Genomic DNA, 25,047 nt, shown 5'->3' on the forward strand with positions numbered 1-25,047 from the left:
TAATTCATATTTTGGATAACCAGCCTCATAGCGTATTAAATGTATGAACTATGAACCTGACAACTTGTTATTTTATATACATTGTTTAATAATATGCTATAGTAGAAATAATACCACATAAGAAAAAATAAAAACAATAATACTCATCTAATTTTATATTTTTTTTCTTTTTTTTTCTTTTTTATATAATTGCTTTCAAAAGTATGACATGAAAATATTATCTATTTTTAAATACTTCTTATTAAGTAAAAATTGTTATACTTTTACATTTTTTATTAATTAAATACATTTTAACTCTTTATTTATTATATTTTATATTAATAAGTTATATTTAGAATGTTTTATTTTTTATTTTTCTTTTCTAGTAATAAATAAAAATTTAAGACATTTCTTTTTTTTTTTCGGAACACATTTGTCATAAAAATATCCTTGCTGAATAAAATAAAATTGTATTTACAAAATCAACCAAGTCACAAATATTAAACTTATAAATACACAAAAGTGTTATCTATATCTTAGTCTCAACTCATATAATAACATACATTATTCTTATATACCCACTAATCGCAGTTTCCACATTGACTTTAATAAAATAAGTTAAAAAACAACTATTAAAGAATGTTGAGAAATAACGAGGAAAGAAGAAAGAAGATATTTGTAATTTGAAAGGAAAATATTCCACATATGATTATAAAAACGCGTGGTCCCTATGATTAAATACTGTTTGGTTTTGGTTTTGGCGTCTTGTCCATATTGAAAAGACAACAAAAAAAAAAGATGAAAAGTAAGGCAATGTTTGTTTCATGAAGCTGAAACTGACCCTTTGCATTATGTCAGTTAGGCCTCCCCGATTTTTTTTCCTTCCTTATTTGCTTAGGATTTTGGTTCCTTACTACCGAAGGAGCCTCTGTGGTTCGTTCCATGGATGGCAACTGAGACAAATTCAGAGAACAGTGAAAATATATTAGCTGATTAGTCGACTTTTTTTTTTTTTGACTGGTCGACTGAAATTTAGTATTGTATTTAATTTAATAATCAAATTTAAAAAATAGTGATAATAGAGGGGTTGAAATTTTTGAAAAACAAAAACTTTAATAGTTTGTTCGAAAATTATTTAAATATAAAAAGAATTATATTTTTTTTAAGAATAAAATTATTTTTATTTGAGATTCAATTCTATGATTTAAAATAATTTTAATATATTAATAAAAAAATTCAATTCTTTAATTTTGAATAACTTTTATATGAGTTAAATTTTTTTTTAATTTTGTCTTTAATAAAGAGAAGAAAGAAAACTAAATAGGTGTTAGGCAAAATTAGAATAATAAATTATAATAGAAATATTTTTGACATTTAACATTTAAACATACATATTGTTTGAAAATTATGTGTGTGTGAATGTGAACTGCTTTTAAAGACTCCTGGCTTAGTTTAAATAAACACCTTAATTAATTTTTTTTTTAAAAAAATATCTTAAATAATAAATGACTATATTAAAAGTAGTTTATAAATAAGTTATTTTGTGTTTGAATTTTTAATTCTAAAAGTGCTTATTTTATAGAAATGTGAAAAAAAATAGTAGTATGCGAGAAGTTATTTTTTTTAATTTTTCTATAAACTCCTAAATAACATCTTAAAAAGCTGTAATTTAGTTTTAAAAATTGCACTAAATATTAATACTACTACTTTTTATAAGTCAAAAATTTAAAAAAATTACTTTTAAAACTTTTCAAACGAACCCTTCATCTGATTTGTAAATAAAAAAAAAATGAAAATTTAATCGGTCATTTTTATTTGTTCCAAAATAAAAGAAAAAATTCCAATTCCTGAATAAATTCTAATTCAGAGATTTTTAAACAAGCTCTAATAACATTTTCTTAAAAAAAATATATATTCATTTAATTTTTTAAGTTCTAATTTATCCCGAAAAATCTTCGCATTTTTCTTAAATTAGTTACAGTTTTTACCGTGCAGATAACGTCACCATCTCTTTGTGAAGCTCCAAGTGCATGACTATTTGTTTCTATATATACAAAGCAATACAAGTAATAAGAGTCACAAGGCTAAGTTTATAGGAGGATATTCCATTCAATAGAAAGGTGAATAATTTCTCTTCTCTGCAGGAATTGTTAGTTTTGTATTGTTGCTTTGCTTCGTTTGAGTGTTGGTGTTGCTCTTTTCATAAATTGTAATTTTTGTTTTACCTTTTATGCTTGCTTTCTACTGCAAAATTCAAAAGAGAATGAAGATTTAATGCAGTTTAATTGATAAGGATCAGAGTTGCTATGTTATTTACTGACTTCTTGATTATTATTATCTCATGACATGTCATGAATGATTTCATGGTTTTTCTCTTTTCTGTCTCAATGATAGTTGAATGTTTAGGGTACAAATTTCAATTATAGGTTTTAGCATACTTTGCTCTCTTAAGAGTAATCATCATTTTTCATTTTGGATTGATTTGTGTCTGAGATAATAAACTGGTAATGTTTGTATGTTAATTTTTTTCTTTTTCTGGTCATAGTTCCATACTCATAGTCATAGTCATAAATAGCTGAAAACGAAAACTTGGTATTACCTTTATTTTTCTTAATTGTTTAAAATTTCTCCTTGGATATATGTTTTGTGTTGAAATTTTTGCTAGATTCTTGTGTTTTGACAAAGATTATTTCATTAATTGTAACCTAGTTTACTGAGTAAATGCTATCCAAGTGCAGAATTGAAAGATATGGGTCAAGCTTTAGGTTGTATTATAGTTGGGCAATCAAACGTGGCTATTAAGGAACATTTTGGGAAATTTGATGATATTCTGCAACCTGGATGTCACTGCTTGCCTTGGTGCCTCGGATACCAGATAGCCGGCGGCCTTTCGCTCCGTGTGCAGCAACTCGATGTCAAATGCGAGACAAAAACCAAGGTTTCTTTTGCTTCCTTTACCTCCTCCTGTAATATTAGCTCTTCTTTAGATGATATGATTTGTGATCACTTTGCTTTGTGTTCAGAACACTGTTCAAAGTTATAATTGGTTAAGAACAACAATTTGCCTATGAGAGATTCTGTGAATTTTAAGACTTTTAATTTTTCAACTGTGATGAATTGTGCAAAGTAGTACAGTTGCATATTGCTCCCTATGTTATTTCTGTTGATCTATGCTTCAGGAAATTTCCTTGTTCTCCAATATACCTTTTACCTTTTAAGGTTTAGAAGGTAGATGTGTGTTTTCAATTTGATTTATTGTGAACAATTGTTAAAGGTTAACTCTGATATACTTGTTAGGATAATGTGTTTGTGAATGTGGTTGCTTCTGTGCAATACCGCGCCTTGGCCGATAAAGCATCTGACGCCTTCTATAGGCTCACCAACACAAAGGAACAGATACAGTCCTATGTTTTCGACGGTATGTGGAATGATCGATTATTGTGCTTGATTCTGTTCTAGAAATGTTACATACCTGAAATTAATGCAAGATCACTCCACTAATGGAACTATCTAGTATCTACTGCTTCTATAGAATGCTGCTTATGCTTTTTTTTTTTGTATTTCTTCAGTTATCAGGGCAAGTGTGCCAAAGTTGGAGCTGGATGCTGTGTTTGAGCAGAAGAACGACATAGCAAGGGCCGTCGAAGATGAGCTTGAAAAGGTGTTATTTCGGCCTGCAATTTCAATTTTTGTTACCATAATCCTTGTCAATTACTTTGTGATTAACAAATTATCTTAAACTCTTGTTTTAGGCCATGTCTGCTTATGGATATGAGATTGTTCAGACCCTTATTGTTGATATAGAGCCTGATGTTCATGTCAAGAGAGCTATGAATGAGATTAATGCAGGTAATCTGTTCTTAGTTGATCAAAAATTACTTTTAACATGCATAAATATTCATATATACATGCAGCTTTTCATATATTTGCTTGCATTTCAACTTTCTCTTTCAAAGTTCAAACTAATTAAGTAAATATAATAATAATCGCTCATTTGGTAAACTTGGAACTCTTTTCTTGTCTTAAATTTTAAAGACATGAGCTATTCTTGTCTCAAACCCCAAATTTGTGAGTGTGAGTGCGCACGTGCATGTGTGTGCGTGTGTGCGCATGTGTTAAAGACATGACCTGCATAAGTGGACAGAAAGAGTGTTCTTAAAACCCTTTTCTCATTTGGTTTATCATTGTAATGAAGGTTATATCTCATAATAACCATTTCACTATTTTCTCAACAGCTGCTAGATTGAGGCTAGCTGCTAATGAAAAAGCTGAAGCAGAGAAAATACTTCAGATCAAGAAAGCCGAGGGAGAAGCTGAGTCCAAATACCTGTCGGGACTCGGAATAGCTCGACAGCGCCAGGCCATTGTGGATGGACTGAGGGACAGTGTGCTTGCATTCTCCGAGAACGTGCCCGGGACGACAGCAAAAGATATCATGGACATGGTTCTGGTGACGCAATACTTCGACACAATGAAGGAAATTGGTGCTTCTTCAAAGTCCTCAGCAGTGTTCATACCACATGGTCCTGGTGCTGTTAGGGATGTTGCTGAGCAAATCAGAGATGGTTTACTTCACGCCAATGCCTCACCAAATCTCTTAAATTAAGCCTTTTTCTGGAATTGTGAATGACAATACTAATGTATATTGTGTGTGTGTGTGTGTGTGCTTTCTGGATAATTGATGCTTTTGTGCTTGGTTTTGAGTGTTAAAGACTAATTGTTAAAGCTTTCAATATTAAAGATTAGTGGAAGCCTGCAAGGATTACTTCTTAGATTTTCTTTAATTATGTCTTATTTGTGTGTTTAAATTTACATTTTGTATATTCTTGCTAACAATTAAAATTGCCTTGGCTTTAATCATGCTTCCTAAGGAGCTTAATGGATAGAAGAATAGAGAGATGGAAACTCACATCATATTACAGAATCCAAACTAAGGTATCAATTCTTGCTTCTATAATTCATTGAGAAAAACGAAATCTTTTACTTCCTATAAAAAAAATCACTTCTAAAACAAATCCCAAACGTAAGCATACATTTGCTGTTGCTTTTTCTCTCCCTTTTTTGCCAAAAAGAAAATTTACAACTAAAATTTGTATATGTAGTTCAAAAACGTTATTCTTAAAAGAAATTAAACAAATACATCAATCATTTTATATCAAAATCAATTATACCTACAATTATTTCTTCAGAAACAGAACCAAACATGTATCCCATCCAAGAGGCATAATAAACAAACTGGGATATAAAGGAATATTGCAGGGAACCATTGTAGGAACAAAAACAATATAAAAATTTCGCGCAAGTTAAAGCCTCAACAATGAGTCGAACCATTTGGTTTATAAAAAAACCTACTTATTTTTACAAAGTTGAATTGCTCAAATGTAAAGAAAACATAAACACTTCTTGCCCAAGAAGAACCACCAACTTTAAGAAAATAAATACTGCATGCTTCCTATCCCCCTTCCCCCCTATAAGATGGATAAAAACTCCTAGGGCTTGAGAACCAAACCCAATCCAATCTTCGCACTCTTCTCGATCGCCTTGGTGTCGACTTCCCCGGAAATAGTGAAGAACGATTTGGGGCGCCACTCATGCTGGATGAGAGCACTTGCCCTGCCGTAGTTGTTGACGCGAGCCTTCGCTGTGGTCAAGGGGTCCAATGCGTGCTGGGCGCCAAGGGTGAGGGTATTCTCGTTGGACGAGAACCTGTGAGTCACCTCGGCACCAACAGCAGTGTTGGTCAAGGGGTTGACCACATGATAATATGAAGCATTCAAAGCATCGCCCTTGTCATTCCTGCACGCAAGAATTCGTATCAGAATAGAATTAAACTAAAAAGAGTACACATTAATTCATTTTTTCATGTTAAATTCTGTAAGCATACAAGCTACAAATTCTAAACAGATCATCATAAAATTCGGTATCTCCACAAGTGATTAACATTAAAGTTGAAGTGAAATAAATGCAGACAATTCAACTAAAATAATGGCTTGAAAGGGGGGCATATATTACTCACACAGTCAATGCGGCAATCAAGTCATCTTTGGTGAAGCTGACTCCTGCGTTCGATTTTGTCAAATCCCCACTTTTGGTATCATATGAAAGATCCACTCCGAGAGCAAGAATGCTAGTTCCAAAAACAGCAGAAAGGTTCACGATTGGGTTTGCCGTCAACCCAACACTGGTGTTCACTCCAGCATAGTCGTGCAAGTACTGAAGTTCCACCTGTTTAAAAGAATATCCAACAACTTAATACGAATTAAGTATTAGAATGTAATAAATGTACCCAGATTTATCGAGGTTGGTTTCTCTAACTGCATAATTATTCTAGAGGCATGAATATGTATAAATTTATTATGTTCTTACCTTGCCAGACCTTTGATCAGGAACTTTGAAGCTAAAGATAGCCTTCAAACCAGGGGTAGGCTCATCAACAGTGATGGTTGTGAAGAGCTGAAAGGAACCATCGTGAATCAAGTTTAACAAAACTATCATACGAAAAAATAAATAAGTTGCATTAACAATTAGACATTGAAAAGCTGTTCCCTTGAAAAATTTCAATTTCAAAGAGATTACTATTTCACATGCTACTGCTACATATAATCTAAATCTAATATGCCAACAAATTCATTAATCTAACCAACAGTTCAATGCGAAAACGGGATTAATAATTATGTTAATGGGTGATAAATCAGAACCAAGGCAGTATAAAACACAGTATAATGGGTGATAAATCAGATAGTAAGAAATATAAACAATCCAAACACAAACGCCAAACTTACATTAGAATCTGTATCAACTTTGATATCGGTGGTGACATTTCTGTTCTTCAACTGGGTGTTAACATCACCCACAAACAATTCACCTTTCCTGGTTCCTGATGACGTGATGGCCTGCATCAGCAAACATAAACATTAGACATGTAGCGAAACAGAGGTTTAAATGATACTAAAATCATGGATGACATTTTTTTATGAAATGGGCTCCACAGTATCAATTTAAAGAATGCATTTAAAGCACATAAGTGCAAACTGATTTGCTACTTTAAAACAAATTCAATTAATTTCTAGGGTTCCGCAAAGCATAGGATACAAGTCACTAATACATTTTTGTAGCAGATACATCCTAGATCTTTACCAAATATTAAAATTTACACACTTAACACCTTTAATTCAAGTAGATCATGGCAGCAAGTAGGGCAGATTGGACAACCCCCAAAACACTATGCGGATATGTTGAACACTCATAATTAAAACTTAAAAACCCTAACTATTTTGGGGCTTCTAGAACATCACACCTCTTATGAGGCATTCATCAATCGTTTAAATCGATGTTATAACGAAAAGGGTTAAATTACACATTATTGAGTCCTAACATATGCACAACTACTATAGAAATACGGTTCTCACTTTAATTTTCAACTGAAGAAGAAAAAGAGCAGTGAAGCAAGTTACAAACCACGAAATGAGAGAAAGTAATGTCAATCACCAAGAACAAAAAGACAATAATTCAAATAACCAAAGAAAAAAGAGGAGTGGAGTCTTTTCCTTTTCAAAAAGATATAAACATGGAATTGGAATAGAGCATGAAAAGACAACATAAATGTGAGATTATTTCTTTAATCCCAAAACCAGTGGTCCTGAGTTCAAATCCTAGAAGAAGAAAAAATTGTTTCTTTTTTCAAGAAAAAGACCAAATAAGAGATACCAAAGCAACCAAACCAAGTACCCCAATTCTCATTATATATAGCTATAGGTTTCATTCAAAACGGTTTATAATAAAGCTAGTAGCAAAACAAAATATGTTTTGTTCAATAATTAAGCATTGAAGAATGAAGACCCCTATATGTATAGTTATCAATAATTGAAAATTTTAAAAATCCAAATGAACAACACAGCATTTTTCAGTCAAAACAAAGAGAGATTATCAAAGTACAAAACCTCCAAATAGAATCCCTCCATTTAGTTCAAACCAGCTCATTCATTTCATCAACATTATTCACACAAGCAACACATTTACATCCAGTAAAACATAATCCAACACTATAAAAGCAAATATTCATACCACTAATTCAACTTTAAAAAAAAAAGCAATGAACAGAAACTGAAAATTAAATTTTTTTTATTAAAAAAAATCACTCACAACTCCAGTGGGTGAGTAGGTACTGATGGTGAACTTCTGGTCACTGTGGTAGTCCTTGAACAACAGATCTACAAAAATGAAGAATAAAAACCGAAACTTTCAGGGTTTATAAAAGAAATCACAAATTCCATATTAAAAAAAAAAACACCCACGAATTGCAAATTCAAAATCCAGCAGACGAAGAAACTAGATAGAGAAAACGGTGAAAGAGAGAGAAAGAGAGAGTAAGGTACCCCTGGCTTTTTTGCCGATTTCAGTGTAGAGACCAGGACCCTTTGCCATTGGAGAGAGAAAGAGAAAATGGGGATCGGAAAATTTTAATTTTTGTGGGGAAGAAAATCGGAGGAATAGTGAATGAAAGGTTGGTGTTTTGTGTTCGAGCGAATCTGAAATAAATTTATAGGTGAAAACCCTAAATAAATATTAAAAGATTTCTTTTCGGGAAGGGGTTTTTTTTTTTTTTCTAATTTTCTCCAGCTTTGTTCTCAAGAAAAGAAATTCTGATGATGTCATCTCCACCGTTGGTTGATGGGTGCTCTAAAATCTAAAGTCTTGTCATTTCCCAATTTTGGAGGTTTTTGTCTAATTTGGATTTTATCATTTTACTTTAATGTAGATACTAATTAATTCATTATGAAAAATAAACTTTGGGTTAAAATTATATTATCTTATAAAAATATGTTAAAGATGTAAAACCGTAGTGAATGGATTAAATGTTGAATCATAGGATTAATAAAATTATTAAAATAATATCCAAAACTATAACAAAAATAATATCGAGAGATATGAATAATAAATCATTTTTGAAAAATTGAAAAAGTCACAAAATAGTTAAAATATATTTTTTATTAATAACAAATAAATTTTGTATTTGATAAATAACTTGTGCATTTTATTCGATATTTTATTATAAACACTTGAAAAGATATTTAGAAAACAAATACCGAAATGGATTAAAATTCAATCACTAGATTTCTAATTTCTTTTTATGTTTTAAAAATTTTATGGTCATTTACAAAATATTCACTTGATATAAAATTATTAAATTTTAAAAATAAATTTATTTTCTAGTTATAATAGCAAAGAAATTGTATTAATATCTGATTTTTAAAGTTATTTTAAAAAATATATATTTAATATTTAGTTATTTTTATTGTGTTTTAAAATCATTTTTTCTGAATATATTTGCTATTCATATTTGTCGATGTATTTAGAAATATAATTTTTTTTTGGTGCTATTGAAAACAATTATGTGAAATTAATAATGATCATATTGGAAAAATAAAATTTGTATTTTATTCTAAGTGAAGATTAAACAAAAAGGACGAAAACGTTCATTATTGAATTTGTTACGGATCCGGCCCACGACTTCCACACTCGAAACAGTCTCCAAATTCGGTTATTCGGATCCGAACCGATTCACCCTTCTAGAAGGTTCGGAACCGGCCCACTAGAGCTTCTAACAAACAATCAAATTCAAATACCTTTCTTATTTTAATCAAATAAGATAAAATAAGATAATTATCATCACCTATATAAAGGGGAGCCCCAGACCCCCTCAAGTATGTCATTCACTCTACACACCTTATACCTCTCAAATTCATTCTTACTTGAGTGTCGGAGTGTCTTTACAGGTACCACCCCCATTGCTCCAGTCAAATAATCCGGCATCCACCTCGACCCGCAAGTTTCCGATCCATCTCTCAACCCGTACCGGAGGCATCCAGTACATTGGCACCGTCTGTGGGGACTGCAACGTCGTGACGGCATGGCGGATGAACTTGAGGAGCAATCCCCAAGGCATCACCATAACTCACCAACCAGAAGCCCAACTCCCGAGCACCCGGAGGTCACACCCCCCACCCAGGGAAAGGTCGCAAGCGCCGTTTACCAACCAACCCCGTGCCGAACAGTCGAACAGCCATCGAAACACGAGCTCCCGACAACCTAAGAGAAAAGGCGGCGCAGATAATCAAGGACCTCTGCCTCTGGGTGCAGGAACTCGAAGGCCGAGTTACTACCAAAGAACGGCACCACACGAAAAGCGGAAAGCCACACTACCTCCAGGTCAAGATCTCGCCACAGGTCGCCTGAGCGGCGACACGACAAAAGACACGATCGCAGCGTCTCCCGCGACCCAGGACACCGACGCGACACGAAGGATGACCGACGACATCGGGAAGCCAAGCACACAAGAAGCAAGCACGTGATAATGGGGACCACCCCTTTCACGGAGAAGATGCTAAGAGTAAAACTCCCTAGGGGCTTTGACAAGGCCACAGACATGAAATATGACGGAACCAAAGATCACCAGGAACACCAGACGACCTTCGAGGCCAGGATGAAATTGGAAGGGGCCGCCGACGAGGTCCGATGCAGAGCCTTTCCGGTAACCCTGGCTGGACTTGCGATCAAATGGTTCAACGCCCTCCCAAACGGGTCCATAACCAGCTTCCACGATCTCACCAGAAAGTTCATGGCCTATTTCATCACCAGAATCACCAAAGCTAAACACTCCATTAGCTTTCTCGGAATCACACAAAGACAAGACGAATCTATGAGAAAATACCTGGACAGATTCAACACGAATGTCTGACGGTCAATGGATTCATGGACTCTGTCGCGAGCCTCTACCTGACCAATGGGCTTATGAATGAGGACTTCCAAAAGTATCTCACCCCGAAGCCAGTCTGGACTATGCACGAGATTCAAAGCGTCGCTAAGGATTACATAAACGATGAGGAGTAGGGGTGTCAAAAATCCCCAGGAGGTGGGGATCCCCGCGGGGACCGCCTGAATGGGGCCCGTTGGTGGGAAATTTTCTCCGTGGGGATGGGGATGGGGAGCAAAATTTCCCCGAGACAGGCGCGGGGACCCGAGCGGGGATCCCCGCCCCATCCCCGATAATTCTCCGAATGATTAAAATTTCTTAAATAATCTTACTTTATTTCTAACATAGGTGGATTTTTTAGTAATTTCACCAATTAAAAAATCCTAACCCTATTATTCAGTCTTCTCTACTCACTACTCACTGTGTTGTATTATTTTGATTTTCTCTCCTTCTATGTATCTAAAGCAATTAGACATATAGGGTTTATAATTTTGAAATAGTTAGGGTTTGATTTTGAAATATTTGCTTGATTTTCTCTCCTTCTATGTATCTAAAGCAATTATGATTTCTCTTGCTGAATATGCTGACCATCAAAAAATACTTGATGTTAAAGACTATATATTATTGCTTTTTTTAAGAATGGAAGTTGTATTTTAAGATTTTATTTTATGGATTATAATTTGCTATGTTGTATTTCTGGACTTATAATCTTGGATAAGATATGTTTGTGTGTTTGTAATAGTATTTTATAGCTTTTTTTATTTTTTAATTTTTTTACTATAATTTTCATATGAATGTTAAATATAAGGGGATGGGGAATGGGACCCCGCGGGGAATATGGGGAACGCGGAGAATGGGGATGGGGACAATTATCCCCCCACGGCAGGGATGGGGATTAATTCTGGGGGCGGGGACGGGGAGTAGGGAGGCATCCCCCGCCCCCGCCCCGCCCCATTGACATCCCTAATGAGGAGGTGAGTCAAGTCGTGGCGACCAACAAACGGCAGAACGACAGTACTAGGGGTGGAAAACGGGCCTAAACTCGCTGGGCCGGCCTGCGTAACCCGCCAAAAAGGTGGGTTGGGCTGGAAAATTGGAACCGCCAAATAGCAAAAGTCCGCCTAACCCGCACCGCTTAAACCGCGGGCTTTGGCGGGGCGGGGCGGGTTTTCCCGTCGGGCTTAGTATTTTTTTTGCAAGGCGTATTTTTACAATTTTTTTGCCAAAACCCAACTTCTCCCAACCCAACTTACAAGAAAATGAAGATGAAAATTGAGTGTTTTGGATTATGTTTATTTTGTTTTAGAGACAATATTTATAATTATGTTTTGGATTATGTTTATTTTGCTTTGGGAACAATATTTATAATTATAAAGACTTTAATGTTTGTGAATATAAAAATTATAATTTGTTTATACTTTTAGAAATTGTAATAGTTAAAAGTAAAAAACAAAAAGAGATTTTTTTATACCTTTATATATATTATTTAATAGTTAAAAGTATAAAAAAAAGATATTTGACAAGTTTAGCCCGCCGGCCCGCCAGCCCGCCGTTAGGAAGGGCGGGCTGTGATTCTGGGACCGCCTCACTAGGCGGGGCGGGGCGGGCTTCTGGCGGGGCTAGGCGGGAAAACCCCCCAGAAAGGAACATCCCAAACCCTCCACCAAGAGAAAACCAAAAGGAACATCCCAAACCGACAAATGCAAACCAACCCCCAGAATCGGGAAATTTTTAAATTACACCCCCTTGTCAGCTCCCATCACCGAGATCTACCACCAAAGAGCAGACCGAGGTGTCCTTCCGAAGGCCCGACCACTTGAGGAAAGAACGGGCGGCAACAAGAGCTTATATTGCAACTACCACCGAGGATACGGGCACAGAACACAGGACTGCATCGACTTAAAAGACGCTCTGGAGCAAGCCATACGAGACGGCAAGCTCCCCGAGTTCGTCAAAATCATCAGGGAGTCAAAGCGCACAGAAAGAGACAGATCAATAGAGAGGGAAGGACACAACCCAAGCACACAAAGACAAGCCTCCCGGGAAAGTCCGGAAACAGACCCGACCATAGTCGTCAACATCATAATGGGCAACGATACGTCAGAAAAGTCGAAATCGGCACTAAAAAAGGACCTCAAGGTCCTGGCAGTCAGAAACCAAACCCCCGGCCATCATCACCAATAATGCGATAACATTCTCCCCCGAGGACTACCAATACAGCACCTCGGCAAAAGATGTCCCCTTCGTTATCTTCGCAAAGATAGGAACCGGGTTGGTTAGAAGAATACTGGTCGATACAGGAGAAGATTCCAACATCTTCTTCAGGGGAGCCTTCGATAAACGCGGGCTCCGAAACGAAAACCTACAAACCCACCGTAATGGGGTAATCGGGCTTAGGGATAACCTCCTTCAACTGGACGGCACCATCACACTTCCCCTCACCATCAGAGCCGGGAACCAAAGAAAGACCATCCTCTCCGAATTTTTCATCCTCAAGGACTCCACCGCCTACAAAATCATCATTGGGAGAAAGACCATTAACAACCTCTCGGCGGTCATCTTCACCAAATTCTTACTCATGAAGTTCCAAGCCGACGACGGCATTATCGGCACAATACGCGGAGACCGGGAAGTCGCGGTAGAGTGTGAGAACACCAACTCGACCCTCGGTAAGAGATCCCGAGACACGGTAGGCATCTTCCTCGCCGACCTCGATGCACGACCAAAGTCCGCGCAGAACCATGCGAGGAAACGACAAAGAAGTGGAGTGGGACCTTACAGACAAGGTCAGGAGCATAGCACACCTACGGGAGCTAGCCCTAAATCAAAGAATAAGCCTAAGGTACAATGGCAGCACGGTACGACGAGAGTTCGGATCAGGAGACCTTGTCTTATGACAAAACGATATCGGTCCACCCACTCCCGAAGAAGGGATGCTCACGCCCAACTGGGAGGGTCCCTACCAAATCAAGATGGTAATCCAGAAAGGAGCCTACAGGCTTGAAAGACTAGACGGGACCAAGCTCCCAAGATCTTGAAATTTCACCAACTTACGGCGCTACTATACGTAGAAACATCCTTCCAAAGCAATAAGATCGAGGAGGTTTTAACGAGACTCAAACCACAAATGAAATTAATTTTTTCAAAAGCATTGCCCCGTCCGACGGCACAAACTAAACGCGGCTACCCAGGGATCGATCACCCCGAGGCCAAGAAAACGGATATCCAAATAAGTAAACGGCTACCCGGGAATCGATCACCCCGAAGCCAATAAAACGGATATCCAAATAAGTAAACGGCTACACGGGAATCGATTCCCCTGAGGCTAACAAAACAGATATCCAAATAATAAAACAGATATCCAAATAGGTAAACGGTTACCCGAGAATCGATCACCCCAAGGCCAATAAAATGGATATCCAAATAAGTAAACGGTTACCCGGAAATCGATCACCCCGAACCCAATAAAACGGATATCCAAATAATAAAACGGATATCCAAATAAGTAAACGGCTACACAGGAATCGATTACCCCGAGGCCAATAAAACGGATATCCAAATAAGTAAACGGCTACACGGGAATCGATTACCCCGAGGCTAACAAAACGGATATTCAAATAATAAAATAGATATCCAAATACGTAGATGGCTACCTGGGAATCGATTACCCCGAGGCCAATAAAACAGATATTCAAATAATAAAACGGATATCCAAATAAGTAAACGGCTACCCAGGAATCGATCACCTCGAAACCAATAAAACGGATATCCAAATAAGTAAACGGCTACCCGGGAATCAATCACCCGAAGGCCAACAAAACGGATATCCAAATAACAAAACGGGTATCCAAACAACAAAAAATGATGGCCCGGGGATCGATCATCGCGAAGCCAACAAAACGGAATTCCAAATAAGCTAATAAACAAAGTCTTGAAATCGTCCCACCAAGAGGCATCCAAGCAATTTTAGGTCACACGCTTTTTCGGCTTTCTTCTTTCCTCACGCTTCTTCTCTTCTCCCCCACGCATCTTCTTCTTCTTCTTCTCCCGCGCTTCTTCTTCTTTTTCTTCTCACGCTCGTTTACGCACGAAGCGTATTCTTCTTCTTCGCCTTCCTCCTCCTCCTCATTCTCCTCCTTCTTTTTTGCGTTCTTTCTTCTTCACGTATTTTCTCCTTATCGTCATTCTTTTGTTGTTGTTGCTGCTGTATTTTTTGTCTTTTCCTCCTTCTCTCTCTGGTGAAGAAGCAGTAGAAGGTGAGGAGGAAGAGTTTTGAATTGTGTATAACAAAAATGAACCGAACATGTTATTATGGTGAAACAATTGTATAGTACTATATGAATGGAACATTATCCATTATATAAATTCAAATTCGAACAGCTTTCTGCATAATGAGCCGAACACGTACTCATGGTGCAATAATTGTATAGTACTGAATGAACGAAACATAATCCATTATATAAAATCAAATTCAAACAGCTTTCTGCATAATGAATCGAACACATACTCATTGTGAAACAGTTGTATAGTACTGAATGAACGAAACATAATCCATTATATAAATTCAAATTCAAACAGCTTTCTGCATAATGAATCAAACACGTCATTATGGTGAAACAATTCTATAGTACTGAGTGTACGAAACATAATACATTATATAAAATCAAATTCAAATAGCTTTCTGCAGAATGAACCGAACACGTACTCATGGTGAAACAATTGTATAGTACCGAATGAACGAAACATAATCCATTATATAAAATCAAATTCAAACAGCTTTCTGCAGAATGAACCGAACACGTACTCATGGTGAAACAATTATATAATACTGAGTGAACGAAACATAGTACATTATATAAAATCAAATTCGAAACACCTCAGATTATCAATTAAATTCAAATTCAGAACACTTGCGTCAATTCAATTCAATTCAATTTAGCAATTGCATTCCATTCAATTCGATTGAAAAAATAATCTATTAGCAAAATGTTGGTGTTGTTGGTGATGACGATAACGAAAGAAGAAGGAGGAGGAGGAGGAGGAGGAGGAGGAGGAGGAGGAGGAGGAGGAGAATCTGCGTGCGCGAAGGAGGATGAGGAGAAGGTATACGTGAATTTGAAAGAAGAAGAAGATGACATATGCGTGTATTTGAAAGAAGAAGAAGAAGCAGCGCAAGGGAGAAGAAGAAGCGCGGGGGAAGAAAATAAAGCGCGTGTAATGACGCTCTTTTAATGAGAGGGGTTTTTGTTGGTGTTGAACCTACTTAAATAAAACTTGGATGAAAAAATACTTGTATGTGTAGTATTTTAGGGGTTAATTTGAGTCTAATTTTAAATTTTAAAAATTAAATAAAATATTAACTTAATAAATGACACTATTTTAAGACGGAAAAAATAGTGTGGTATAGACCATTATAACGAAATACGGTTTATTGTATTGCTATGTTTGGTCAATTTTTTATGGCAGTATTTAAATAGGGTCTTTCAGACACAAATATATAGTAAGATATAGACACAAATATACAAATTTTTTTATTATAGTTGGTTATTATGTACAAGACACATTGAACTAAATTAAATGTCATATTTACCTTTGTATTATATTCACTGCAACACCATTAAGAGTATTGCTTTCCACCATCACTGTCATTAATTTTTCAATTTCAATCCAAATAACTATGAACTATCATCAAAATCTCTAATCCAATAATCAAATCAATAATTTTTTATGTATAAAAAAATTGAAACAAAGATTCAAACAAGAAAAAAAAAAGAAAACTTGAACAAAATTATCCAATGAAAAAGAATAATGTGCAAAAAAAAAATTACAAAAAACAGGATCAATCTAAAAAATAGATATGAACACGAAGAAAGACAGATCTATAAGCAAAAAGAGGCGACGGACGCGTCAGTGCCATCGCAAACCAAGGAAAAAGAGAGACAGATAAAGGTAGATCTGGAAGTGAGGCGATGCGGCAAGCCGACAATGAAGGCGTCGGCACGAACTACAGAGAAGAAAGGCGGGCTAAGACACGATGACGTGGTGACGACAACAACATTGAGAGGGAGATGGCGGCAGAGAGAGAGAGAGAGAGAGAGAGAGAGAGAGAGAGAGAGAGAGAGAGGTGGACAAAAGAAGAAAGCAATGGCGACACGCAGTAGTGGTGACAGCGACAATGATAGAAGAAGAAGGCAGAGGTGAAAAGGAGGTAGGAAGGTGGAATGAATTGGAAAAAAAGAGAGAGAGTTACGAGAGTTAGCCGGTTAGGGTAAAGGATAAAATTAGAATTTTAAAAATAATTAGGGATATAAATTGAAAAAAAATTGTGTCTCATGAATTGTGTCTTAAGGTTTGTTTCGGCGCCATTTTTGAAAAAAACTTTTTAAATGAAATTTTTTAAAAGATCTTTCATAAAAGCAAAAGTAATTTTATATTTGGATATCTCATGTAAAAAATTCTTTTTATCTATCAATTATGTTTGGGTAAAATAAAATAAAAGTAATTTTTTGTTCATTTATTATGTGAAAAATATCTTTTTTTTTTAAGAAAAAAGATCTTTAAAAAAAGATGTAAATTGTAACTTCTCAAAAAAAATATATTTTTTATTTTTTTAGTGCTTTTACTTTTACAACTAAAAAATTGTCAAATATATTAAAAAATAAAAAAGATATTTTTTCATAAAAAATATTTTTTTATCAAAATAATAACATCCAAACAAGTACTTAATGTAAATCAAAATTTAAAAGAAATACACTAAATACATATATTTTATGTATATCCGTATATAATGATGTCTATTCAAATTTTGTGTCTTAGTAATGTACATACACCACCATGTCCATGTCTCTAATAGGTACAAACATGAACCAAATAGAGCCTATTGTATAATAAATAGTAATACTAAAAAAAAATTTAAATTTATTTTATTTAAAATTTATTAATATAACGAATAAGAAAGTTTAGGAGACAAGTACTTTTATTAAAATTTGATTAGTATTTAACCAGCAAAAAAATGAGTAATTTCACACTATTAAATGAAATTTTACACAATTAAAAATACCAATAATAACAAATTAATAGCTACAAATTTCAAAACTTGCTGATCTCTAATACTACTCTATAACGAATTATTATAATCAACAACATCATACTTTTAACTAAGTAAAATAATCACCAATTAACAAGAGTACCTATCACTAACTAATCAACAATAATAGCATTTAAGAATAGTTTATTAATAGTCATCACTATATATCCTCTAACATATAGTAATTAAATCACTAAGTGATAGTCACTTGCTAATAATTACTAATCACTAATTGAAAGTCACTAGTTAATATATTTAATAATCAATAATTAGATGATTAGACCACGTACGTTATGAAGAAGCTCACTTTCAATGGCTCTCTACTCCCCGTTAATGAACAATGTAGAGAGAGGGTAGAGCAAATTTGATGAGGGAGAGCCTGGTTGAACATTCATTTATAGATCACGCAAAAATGGTGAGTTATCTACTATATTTGCTTAAGGTTAATCACCAAAAACGTCTCTGAATTATTCAAACGCCGACAAAAATACACCTAAATTTTACTATCGACAAAAATATTTTCAAATAATTTAAAAACACAACAAAAATACACAACAGTAAATATATATTTTCAAAAAATACCTTAGAGATTGAATTTTGATACAATTTTTTTACAAGAATGATTATAAAATTGAGTTATTATTATCCTTAAAATTTGGTGATTTTTTGTTAAGTATATATTTTTCTTATAATTTTTTTGTTAACAACCAATAATACTTTTAAAAAATTACAAAAAAATATATACTTAACAAAAAATCACCAAATTTTAAGAAAAAAAATATCTCATTTGTTTAATCATGCATGCAAAAAATTGCATCAAAATTCAATCTCTAATGTAATTTTTGAGAAATACATATTTAATGTTAGTTTTTTTGTAAGATTATCTAACATTAAATATGTATTTCTCAAAAAATATATTAGACATTGAATTTTGATGCAATTTTTAGCAAGCGTGATTAAAAAAATGAAATATTATTATCCTTAAAATTTGGTAATTTTTTGTTAAGTATATATTTTTTTTGTAATTTTTTTGTTAACAACCAATAATACTTTTAAAAAATAACAAAAAAATACATACTTAGCAAAAAATTACCAAATTTTAAGAATAATAATATCTCATTTTTATAATCATGCTTACAAAAATTTGCATCAAAATTCAATCTCTAAGATAATTTTTGAAAATACATACTTACTGTTGGATATTTTTGTTGTATTTTTAAATTATTTAAATGTATTTTTATAGATAGTAAAATTCGGATGCATTTTTGTCAGCGTTTAAATAATTCAGGGACATTTTTGGTAGTTAAATCTTTGCTTAATTATTTCACAGCTAATATATCATATAATTTTAATAAATAATTCAGAATGAAAAATTCGGACATTTTTAATTAAATTTTTTATTTAACAAAATAATGACAGCTTTAAAATAAGGACGACAAGAGATATGATAGCTGTCAGCCGATGTTGCTGTTTGGCAGTTGATTTAAACAGGCTCCAAACAGTTTTATATTTAGTGAATTATAGGGTATAGAACAAAAGTCATACAGATTTACAGATTTGCTTACTTAAACTACACATTCTAAAGCCACACTTTTCATTTAAAACCGTAACTCTTCACAAAAAAAAGCGTCACCTAATGAAAAAAAAGTAAATTAGAAGATTTAAGAGAAGAAATAATTAAGTTATCAAAATTAATAGATCAAAAATTAATGATTCTAACTAATGTTAACTGTAATGACACCGAATTCTTAAAATCAATACAAAATGATTTTTGTCAAAATCTTTATTTTACTATAAGTTTTATTGAAGGATTTCAAAAACCTGAAAAAACCTATTTTTCACACGGAATTTCTAAAAAATATTATCATGGAAATGATTCTCCACACCTTTATCATACTTTTAACCCACAATTAAATTTTATAGTAGATATGCTTGAAGAAATATTAGTATCCATAAAATTTCAAAGAAATAAGGAAAAAGAGAATCTCAAAGAAGAAAAATGTCAAAATATAATCAACATAACAGATTTAAAAGTAAAACCACCATTGAAATTATGAATATTGAAGAAAAATTAGAAGAAGTTACAATGCTTTTTAAACAATTAAAAATGGCTCAAGAAAATAATATTATGGAACATGGATTTCAAATAGAAGAAGAATTAGTAAATTCTGAAAATATAGAAAATGACGAACACATCCTAAACTATTCAAGTGACGAAGAACCAGCAATTCCAATACAAGTAAAAAATGAAGTTGGAACATCTAAGGATAATCAATCTCAATTTAAATGGAAACAGGTTTTGATAATTATGCTTTTAAAAAAGGATTTATAAATAAAGATTCAAAATATACAAAAATACCATCAAAATACGTTCCTAAAATCCAGGAAATGGAAGGAGAAAGAATGCTTGACTTAGACTGTAAAAAGAATGAAAAAGAAATTTTCGAAAATTGGTTGAATTCTTTTTTATTAGAAGCCTTTACTAATCCAAAACTTAGTGAATTGTCTGGAAGAGATATTTGGAATTACATAGGGTTTCATACTAAAGGAACTATAAGAGATTATATGACATTAATAGAAAACCAAATAATAGAAGAATTAGCAACAAAAACAACAGTTTATGATAAGATATTATATATAATGATGATTCTATATAAAGAATTTTTTGAAAAAAATATTATAGATCATAGACAATAAGTCTATAACAAAGAATATCAAGAAGCAAAAAACCATTTAGCTAATATTCAGATATATGATCTATGTAATGTGGAGTCTTATATATGTGAATATAGAATACATTATTACAAATTAAAAGAAGAAGATAAAAATCATTATCTTAGTATGTATATAACAAAACTTCCATATCCTGCTAATGAATTTATTATGGGAAGATTTATAAGAGAAATAAATAGAGGGACAATTGAAAATAATTTTGGTGGAGCGACCTCTGCAATAAGAGAGGAAATAAAAGAACGTTGTATGCAAGAAGCAACTCAAAAAAGATTTGCAAATATAATTAGAATTTGCTGTCAGGATAATGAAGAGATACCCCAAAAATATGGGCTTAATAAAAACTTTCAAAGAAAAAGAAAATACTATCCAAACTGGAGAAAAAAGAGATATTTTAGAAAAAGAAATAACAATAAAAACAAAAGACAAAAAAGTGACTATTGTCCGAATAAAAAAGAAAATTGTAAGTGTTGGTATTGCAAAGAAGAAGGACACTATGCAAATGAATGTCCGAAAAAGAAGGATAAAAAGGATCTTACTAAACAAATAGAAATTGCTAAGTCTTGTTTCATGGAACCTTTAGAGAAATCTGATGATAACTTAGACTATATTTTTGAATATGTCTCAGAAACAGACTTGGAGACTGAGTAATAATGCCACATTTATTACTATAAAAATAACAGAAAGGTTTATAAATGCTTTTATAGATTCTGGAGCAACACAATGCTTTGCTAGTTCAAATATAAAACTTGATTGGAAAAAATTAAAGAAACCATTAAGAGTTAGAATAGCTGACAAATCAATACATAAAATTGACCAAAAAGCAGAGATGACTGAAATTTTTATTCAAAATTATAGGTTTATTGTTCCATCTATATATATGTTAGATTCTGGAATGGATTTTATCATAGGAAATAACTTTTTAAAGCTATATCATCCATTCATTCAAGAATTAACATATATAGTTTTAAAAGCTCCACAGATTTTTCAATAAATCAAAAATCAAAACGTATAAAAATACCAACTACTACTATAGATAAGATCTTAAAATTTAAAATATTTTCTATATTAGAGACATGTTATTTAAATTTATACTTTCAGATAAACATTCCAAAAAATAATCTTGAAATAAAGATAGAAGAACTTTTGGATGAAATTTGTGCTGAAAATCCTTTAGATGTTAAAAATATAAATAACGAATTAGTAAGCATTAAATTAAAAGATCCTACAAAAGAGATAAATGTTCCAAATAAAATTTCTTATTCCGCAAGAGATAGAGAAGAGTTCTCATTAGAATGTAGAGATCTTTTGGAAAAAGGAATTATAAAATTAAGTAAAAGTCCTCATGCGGCTCCAGCCTTTTATGTCGAAAACAATAATGAAATTAAAAGGGGAAAACGAAGAATGGTTATTAACTATAAGAAGATGAATGAAGCAACTATTGGTGATGCTCATAAACTTCCAAGAAAAGATTCTATTTTAGAAAAAATCAAAGGAGCAATTTGGTTTTCATCTCTTGATGCAAAATCAGGATATTGGCAACTTCGTTTAGACGAAGAAACAAAAAAATTAACTGCTTTTACTTGCCCAATAAAAGAATCAACAAGTGTGTTGCTCTATGAATGGAATGTATTACCATTCGGATTAAAACAAGCCCCAGGTATTTATCAAAGATTTATGGAAGAAAATCTAAAAGAGTTAAATGAATTTGTTTTAGTATACATTGATGATATACTAATTTTTACAAAACAGGATAAAGAAGATCATCTTCAAAAATTATTAATAGTTTTAGAAAGATGTAAAGAAAAAGGATTAGTTCTTAGCAAAAAGAAAGCAAGAATAGCAAAACAAGAAATAGAGTTTCTTGGATTAATTCTATCCGCTCAAGGAAAGCTAAAACTTCAACCAAATGTTCTAGAAAAAGTAAATTTATTTCCTAATAAAATAGAAGATAGAAAACAATTACAAAGATTTTTAGGGTGTATAAATTATATCTCTGATCAAGGATTTTTAAAGAATATAACAGAATACACTAAAAGCTTATTTCCAAAAATAAGTACTAAAAAAGAATGGAAATGGGATGAAAAAGATAGCATGCAAATTCAAAGAATTAAAAAATTATGTGAAAAACTTTCAGAACTTTATATTCCAGAAGAAAATGACTACTTAATAGTAGAAACAGATGCTTCAGACATAACCTGGTCAGGATGTCTAAAAGCTAAGAAAGCTATAAAAAGTTTGGAAAAAGAATCACTAGATTCTAAATATTCCCCAAAGGAATTACTTTGCAGGTATATTTCAGGGACTTTTACTCCAACAGAACAGAGATATACTACTCATGAAAAGGAAACTCTAGCAGCAATTAAATCTCTTAAGAAATGGAAAATTGATTTACTACCCAGAGAATTTACATTAAGGACAGATTCAAGTTACCTAACAGGTTTCATACGATATAATTTAAAAGTTGATTATAATCATAGACGATTGGTAAGATGGCAATTATTTTTGTTACAATATCCAATAAAAATTGAATATATTAAGGGTGACAAAAATGTTATTGCAGATACATTAACAAGAGAATGGAGTTCGTCTACAACGCATTAGATCAAGAAATTCAAAAATATGAGCAAGAACTCGAAAAATGCAAGCATTGTCAACAAATAAGGACACAGATCCAATCTCTCAAGAAGGCTATTGAAGCAATGAAATCAACACAACAAGCAAAACCATCAGAGTTCAGCCAGCTAAGCATGGTGGACAAATCAGGTGAAGAAAAAATTTCAGAAAATAAAATAATTGCTGAAATCATTAAAAAATCCACCCAAGATAAAAAATATTATGTAATTTATAATGGCCCCATGAAAGGAGTATATGATGCTTGGGAAAAAGCAGCACCATTCACACATCAATCAAAGATAATTCATAAAGGAGGGTTTCTAACACTGGAAGAGGCAAAAGAATCCTTCAGGGAATATGAAGCTCTCCATCCAGAGTAAACTCTAAAAAGAGCAGATAAAGCTCCAATTCAAACCCAGAGAACAGGGATAATAAGAAACATCCCTACAAGGGTTGAAATCAAGGAAAAGAAAAAGGTCTGTAGATCAAATCTCAGAGAAACTCTTAACATAGTTCTGAATTGGACTGAAGAAAAAAGGACAATTTTGGGATATTATCCTATTGCCAAAGAACAGCTAACAAAGCTGGTTATATTTCTAGATGCTTCTCCATCTGACACCTATCAGTTTTTTCAGTATGGATTAATTGATACAATTTTAATTTTTAATGATCTAAAAATTATTAGTGAGTTTCCTGCAGGATTCGTTGATGCAGTAAAGAGATTTAAAAATATGATTGACAATGTAAATCCAAGGGATATATCCCTAAAATTTACAAACAGTCAACCTATTTTTAATGAAGAAGAAGAATGCTTGGTTCCAGCATACCAAGTAATATTCATGTCCGTCTTCCCATAAAATTTTCAACCAATTGATCAGATTCAAGATTTAACGATTTACAGTCATGAAGGAAGGCTAGCCAGCACATTAGCAAGGGTCTTTGAATGAACTCAAAAAATAACGAAGAAATCTCACACAAGGATTAATTATAAAAGTAGAAATACTCTGCTTGTGTCCAGTAAAAGAAATGAAATTGAAGAAAGAGAGATGAGACTCTTGGTGGAATTTGAATCAGCATTCTATAACTTATCTGGACTTTTAGAAAAGCTCCCTGAAGGGATAAAGAGGAATCTCTGCTATTTGATAAAAGACAGAGAAGACCACAAGTGCCAGCTATGTGCCTCAGAAATATCTGAAGAAAGCAATAATGAAACGGAATCAACTCACATGATGAAGGAAGGAGACAATGCATCTGAGGGTCACATGATAAAAGAGGAGGACAGTGCATCTGAAGCATCTCTCAACATTATTGCATAGTGACGTAAGCACTTAGGTCATAGAGCACCAACAATGTAGCTGGTGCAAGAGAACAAACAATGACGTAAGCAATGATGTCATAAGAAGGGTAAGGATGGGAATTGTCCATCAAACCCAACTATTATAAATAGGTTGCTTAGGCAATTGTAGAAGCATCAGATAATAGAAAGCAGGAGGCTAAGAGTACTCATATGCTAGGAGAGCAAGGAGGAAGCGGTCGAGGCGATTCTATAATCTGAGGAAGAATTCCCTTAGGGAAAAATAGTTCTAAACTCCCCTCTGGAGTTAGTATCTACAATCTCCCCTCTGGAGATAAAAATCCCTTATGTAAAATAGACTAAATAAAGGAAGTTTTTCTCCAGAAAGGTACATCTTCATTCTAGTCTTTCAATTATGAATTATTTAGAAAGTTTAGAATTAACAGAAGAATCTGATTATTATAGATTAACTGCTTTATTAGATAATGAAAAACAGGCTATTCTAAAAATAGAATTAAATCTCAAATCAAATGAAAATTTTAATAAACAAAATCTTTTAAAAGAAGTTTTTAATAGAAAAAATATAAT

At 33.2% G+C, this 25,047-nt stretch overlaps 2 protein-coding genes across 2 annotated transcripts; one reads left to right on the forward strand and one right to left on the reverse strand.

Moving 5' to 3' along the window:
• The first annotated feature begins 1,947 nt into the window (after positions 1–1,947).
• Positions 1,948–4,763, forward strand: LOC107635295 (hypersensitive-induced response protein-like protein 2). The gene is made up of 6 exons (XM_016338730.3): positions 1,948–2,099; positions 2,718–2,917; positions 3,277–3,397; positions 3,549–3,640; positions 3,732–3,828; positions 4,215–4,763. The coding sequence occupies exons 2-6, from the start codon at positions 2,729–2,731 to the stop codon at positions 4,583–4,585; spliced, it is 870 nt and encodes a 289-aa protein (XP_016194216.1). The 5' UTR covers positions 1,948–2,099; positions 2,718–2,728; the 3' UTR covers positions 4,586–4,763.
• Positions 4,764–5,245: 482 nt separating this feature from the next.
• On the reverse strand, positions 5,246–8,632 carry LOC107635296 (outer plastidial membrane protein porin). Its single transcript, XM_016338732.3, has 6 exons — positions 8,355–8,632; positions 8,122–8,189; positions 6,762–6,872; positions 6,346–6,432; positions 5,996–6,204; positions 5,246–5,775 (listed from the first exon to the last, which is right to left on the reverse strand). The coding sequence occupies exons 1-6, from the start codon at positions 8,401–8,403 to the stop codon at positions 5,469–5,471; spliced, it is 831 nt and encodes a 276-aa protein (XP_016194218.1). The 5' UTR covers positions 8,404–8,632; the 3' UTR covers positions 5,246–5,468.
• Between the last annotated feature and the right edge of the window lie 16,415 nt (positions 8,633–25,047).

The sequence above is a fragment of the Arachis ipaensis genome, chromosome B4, assembly GCF_059453495.1.
Source record: "Arachis ipaensis isolate K30076 ecotype BB chromosome B4, ASM5945349v1, whole genome shotgun sequence".
NCBI classification, from domain to species: Eukaryota; Viridiplantae; Streptophyta; class Magnoliopsida; order Fabales; family Fabaceae; genus Arachis; species Arachis ipaensis.